This window comes from Rhamphochromis longiceps, linkage group LG16 (genome assembly GCF_057381845.1).
Source record: "Rhamphochromis longiceps isolate RC_006_pf linkage group LG16, R_longiceps_female_GT1.1, whole genome shotgun sequence".
NCBI classification, from domain to species: Eukaryota; Metazoa; Chordata; class Actinopteri; order Cichliformes; family Cichlidae; genus Rhamphochromis; species Rhamphochromis longiceps.
Window position 1 is genome coordinate 11,294,049 of NC_140572.1, and position 5,642 is coordinate 11,299,690.

Genomic DNA, 5,642 nt, shown 5'->3' on the forward strand with positions numbered 1-5,642 from the left:
TTGCATCATTGGAATTAGCAAAGAATACATTAAGTGAAACTAATAAATGTCTTTGGCTCAACCATGACTGTTAAGTTGTGTAAGGTTCACCGTGTCTTAATAAGGAAACAATTTCACTAAATACATTTTGACATAATTAACATATGACATAATCTCAACTATCTTATCACTATCATTTCGCTGCCCCACCTTGGGCATAGATAAACCTCAGCTGAAAGGTGAGGTTTATCTTTAGACTGTAATTTAATTTAGTGATGAGTTAAGTTAGTTTGGCACATTCTGTGTATTTTAAACAAGAATTGAATCATGCCTTACTAATAAATCATTTCTACTAATGGAATTTTCACTAAAAACAATGTAACATTTTTAATGTGTATTATTTATTTTTTCTGTTACCCTGCAGGCAGCTTCGCACACCCAGCAACATACTCCTCCTCTCACTGGCTGTTTCAGACTTTCTCGTGGGTCTCCTGTTGATGCCGTTACGAATTTTAAAAAGCACCACCTGCTGGATACTTGGTGATTTTAATTGTTTTCTTTATTGGTATCTGACTGGCAACATTACGTGTGCTTCAATAGGGAACATAGTTCTAATATCAGTCGCTATGTGGCTATTTGTGACCCTTTACATTACTCCACCAGAATTACTGTGGCAAAAGTTAAACTCAGTGTTTGTCTGTGTTGGTTTTATGCTATTTCCAGCATTAGTCTTTATGCAAAAGACTACCTGATTGAACCAGGCAGGTATAATTCCTGTTATGGAGAGTGTGTCATTAATGATATTGCAAGGACTATTGACCTTGTTTTATCCTTTATATTTCCAATTACTGTCATCATAGTTCTGTATATGAGAGTATTTGTGGTGGCTGTGTCTCAGGCTCATGCCATGCGCTCTCAGGTTACAGCTGTCACAATTCAGTGTTCTCTGAATCAAGCAAACAAATCAGAGTTGAAAGCAGCCAGGACACTTGGAGTTCTTGTAGTTGTGTTTCTACTGTGTTTCTGCCCATATTACTGTGTCTCTCTTATAAGGGAGGACTTTAGCTCAGTAGCTCCTGTAATGTTTGCATGCCTCAAACATTAATGATGACACCTTCAGTATTTCTCAGTTCCATTCTTTAATTCGCAGGCTTGCAGCGGCAACACAGTCTGCAGCGCTAACTTGTTCATCTACCGTTTTTCATTGTCCCTCTTTTCTATCCTCTCCTTCCGCCTAACATTCGACCTTTCAAAATAAAATCTCTGTAAACATCACAGCGCTCATTGTGATCAGTCTGTTCTTTTCAAACTCCTGTTTAAACCCAGTGATCTATGCCTTGTTCTATCCTTTTTTTCATAAAAGCTTTGAAACTAATTGTCACTTTACAGATACTGCATTTGTTGTAGAATATGTAGACAGTAATTCATTGTGACAGGAATCACACCCACTTTTACGCTTTTCACAAACTTTATTTCTTATTGTTACTGTTTACACACTGGTTGCAGCTTTGCAGCTCACAGCCACAGACGCTAATAACAACAACAGTGAGGACCTAGTTCATTCTTTTAGTACAGGTGTGGCATGTTTACTCATGCCACTCAGGTGTGTCTGCCTCCCCACGCCACAGACCGCCACATTCATCTACATATTCTGTGGTCATAGTACAGGGTGGGCCATTTATATGGATACACCGTAATAAAATGGGAATGATTGGTGATATTAAAGTCATGTTTGTGGCACATTAGTATATGTGAGGGGGCAAACTCCTCAAGATGAGTGGTGACAACCGCCCCACAACCACATAACGATGTCAGCCTGGAAGAGGAGTATAAGCTCTTTGAGAAATAATTCTTTATTTCCATGAGATTCTTACTGACATGTATCTGGACCACAGTGAGGCTGTGAATGGGTGGATTAGATCAGTAGCCTTCAAGAATCCCAGGCGAATGAACCTGATTTCACACTTCATCCTCCCCCAACAACTGCTCTGGACTCCACACCATAGCATCCTGCCTCGTCTCTTGCCTCCAGCTGTTCATCTTTGCCACTACAGTATTACAACTCCTCACTAAACAGGTCCTTGCTGCTAAAGCCCTGAACCTCAATCACACTGTCATAGTGGTCCTGCTCGACAGCTGCCCTTGCTTTGTCAAAGGCTTCAGTAAAGCTTCTTTAAAGCCCGTTGCTGGTCAGGTTTATGTTGATGGTCAGCATATGCACATGGATAAGAGAGAGTTGGTTGCAGCCCACACTGCAAAATCTCCAGTGTTAAATTGACACTAGAAAGTGTCTATGTGTCCACTCTCCTGAGTGTTAAATTAATGCTTTTGACAGTGTTAGATTTCTAACAGTAACCTAGTCAGTGTTAAAGATTAACAATGACTAACACTGAGTAGTGCTGATTTTCTATCACTGGAAAATAACTAAAAATGCTGGTAACATTTCAGTGTTAGAAAAAACACACTGCTAATGTTAGTCATTGTTAATCTTTAATACTGACTAGGTTACTATTAGAAATCTAATACTGTCAAAAGTGTTAATTTAACACTCAAAAGAGTGGACAACTATAGACACTTTCTAGTGTCAATTTAACACTGGAGATTTTGCAGTGTTTCTTTTATCATCTGCATTGCTTCCTGTGCCCAAAAATAACCCACAGAGTGCTTGATCATCTTGCAGTCTCGGGTGGGATGCTGTAAAGTGTGCGTTCAGGCTGAGGCCACTGTCATTCAGTTCTTGACGACTGAAAGTGATCAGTACGTTGCTGGAGGACACAATAAAACAGAACCACAATCTGTTGATTGTGTATGAGGTTCTGTTGGTAGGGAAGAGAAGAAGGAGAGGTGAAGGGGGTGTGGAGGTGTGGCGAGATAAATCCCCTATGTGACAAGAAGCTCTGATCAGAGAGCTGCAGCTGTATGATTTTGGAGATGCAGAAAGAAGCCGAGCTTTGTTTTCCACAACTCCTCAACAGCTCCTGCAGGAAGCCAACATTTCACTGGTCCAAAGCTGTGCTGCTGAACACTGTGCTGTGCTGCATCTCTCTGCTCACTGCTGCTCTAAACCTTCTCGTCATCATCTCAGTCTCTTACTTCAGGCAGAAATTAACTTCTCAGCTGAAATTGTAGTTTAAGTCTTAAAAACCAATGGAATTAGTGAAGACATTTTTACATTATTAATGTGTAATATATTCTTTTTTTCTCTCTCCTTAGGCAGCTTCACACACCCACTAACATCCTCCTCCTTTCTCTGGCTGTCTCAGACTTTCTCACTGGTCTCCTTATGCTGCCACTAGAAATAATTAGAAACACGGCCTGCTGGGTACTTGGTGATCTTATGTGTTCTGTTTATACTTATCTGACAGCCGGTCTTTTCTGTGCTTCAACTTGGAACATAGTTCTCATTTCAGTTGACCGCTATGTAGCTATTTGTCACCCTCTTCATTACCCCACCAGAATTACCGTGGCAAGAGTCAAACTCTGTGTTTGTTTGTGTTGGTTTTGTTCAACCTTCTACGGCAGTCTTTTAACAAAGGATGTTCTAATTAAGCCGGCCAGGTATAATTCCTGTTATGGAGAGTGTGTGTTTGTCATTAATGATATTGCAAGGTTTATTGATCTTGTGTTATCTTTTATTTTTCCAGTATCTGTTATCATAGTTCTTTATATGAGAGTGTTTGTGGTGGCTGTGTCTCAAGCTCGTTCCATGCGCTCTCATGTTACAGCTGTCACACTTCAGCGTTCAAGCAATCAAGCAAACAAATCTGAACTGAAAGCAGCCAGGAACCTTGGAGTTCTTGTAGTTGTGTTTCTCGCATGTTACCTTCCGTTTTACTGTTACTCTCTTATTGAAGTAAATGTGATCAATGACTCATCTACATTTTTTCTGATCATTGTGTTTTACATTAACTCGTGTCTAAACCCACTGATGTATGCCCTTTTTTACTCTTGGTTTAGAAATGCTGTTAAACTTATTATCACTCTGCAGATTTTTAAGCATGACACTAGTGAAGCAAACATGTTTTAAAAAGATAAGGAAATCCACTCTACTAACAATTGAAATCAATAAATCAATAAATTCAGAAATCTGAAAATGAAAATTTTGACCTTGTCACAAATGAGGAAATATAGAAAATGTCATTAAAGTATGATAGTGTTGCGGCAATGTATTTTATTATTTCTTATTTTTATTTGATTATTTATATTATATGCCACTTCCGAGAAGGAAATTGCCAGTAAAATTTCATGAAGTACTTTTTTAAAGGTACTAATACTTTTTACATAGACTTTATCCAGCTTTTGGCTCAGTGTGATTAAGAATGTGTGGGGATTATATCATTTTAATATCATGTTTATTCATTCATATCCTTTTTATTCGTTTATATCCTTTTTATTAAGCTTTGAGTAGCGGCATTTGATTAAAACATTTATTCAATATATTACACATATAGTTTCAGTTACAGAGAAGTTGGCTTTCTGTCTAGTAAGAGGTTATAAGCTTTACTTGGCGAGGTGAGACATGAGACAGAGTGCACTGAGGTGTCTCGACCTCAGTGCGAGACACACACAGTTTGCCTGCACACACACACATAGTATATAGACTCATATTTTGCTTGTAACTGCATTTTGTGCCTGCATAAGTGACAGTTTTTTGTAGGATGTGGTTCTGATGTTCCAGAGATAAGCGAGAGTAAGAAGATCAACAGGAAGCACCTGGCGTCAAGACGGAGAAAATGCTCTTTTTGAATGTGTCAAAGGTTGTGGTTATTGTAGTTTATGCATGTTATGTATCTGCTTTGACGCATGAAGGGGCATAATAATACATAAAACATTCTGAGTAAGCTTTCTTTGGGGGATTCATGCTGAGGATTGTGATGGTGTATTTCCTCCACATAAAATCATTGTTTTGACGCACTTGGACTTGTGGTCGTTTGTCTCTCACCTCAATCACGAATCGGGACAAATGTTAACTTTAGTATTGTCTCTCTGTCTGTTGCTATTATCATTTACCACTGTTATACTGGTTTCATAAGTACCATATTACCATGTATTTTATTTTTAAAGGGGCCTACAGAAATAGGTCATACCATAAAAATAACTTTCTATCCAAATTTAAAGGCTTTCCAAAATTATGTTAACATTAACTGGAAATGACAAGTAATGAAAATAAGACAGATGTATAAGCAGGCTTAAGCTTTTATTACTCATTTTATATAATTATCTATATACAACAATAATAAAATGTAATGTAAGAAATGTAACAATAGCTGTGTTTTAAAAATACATTTTTGCCATTGAAAAGACTGTTTAGGGCTTAGTGGTCATAGTTTTGTTAGGTGTTTGTTGTCCCGACACCAATATTTGTATAATTATACTCCTATAACGACAACTCCTCACACAGTGTGTATGATGTCATCATAGACAGACTGGCTGCCTATTCCAGCAAAATAAGGTATAAATAAATGCAAATTAAACAAGATGTTTTATAGCTAAAACTTTGAGAAGCGTTACACAACAATTTTATTACATTGTGTAATAATGTATTAATGCATGCTCAATCATCCAGGTAAGAAAATCCCAAAATGCTGATTCTGTTCGTCTGGACGTAGTATTTTCAGTGAGAGAAACATTTCGTCACTCATCCAAATGACTTCTTCAGTCTC

General features: G+C 37.9%; 1 protein-coding gene across 1 annotated transcript; it reads left to right on the top strand.

The window, feature by feature from the left end:
• Nucleotides 1-2,898: 2,898 nt before the first annotated feature.
• On the top strand, nucleotides 2,899-4,006 carry LOC146650678 (trace amine-associated receptor 13c-like). The gene is made up of 2 exons (XM_085384563.1): nucleotides 2,899-3,077; nucleotides 3,193-4,006. The coding sequence occupies exons 1-2, from the start codon at nucleotides 2,899-2,901 to the stop codon at nucleotides 4,004-4,006; spliced, it is 993 nt and encodes a 330-aa protein (XP_085240689.1).
• Nucleotides 4,007-5,642: the final 1,636 nt, after the last annotated feature.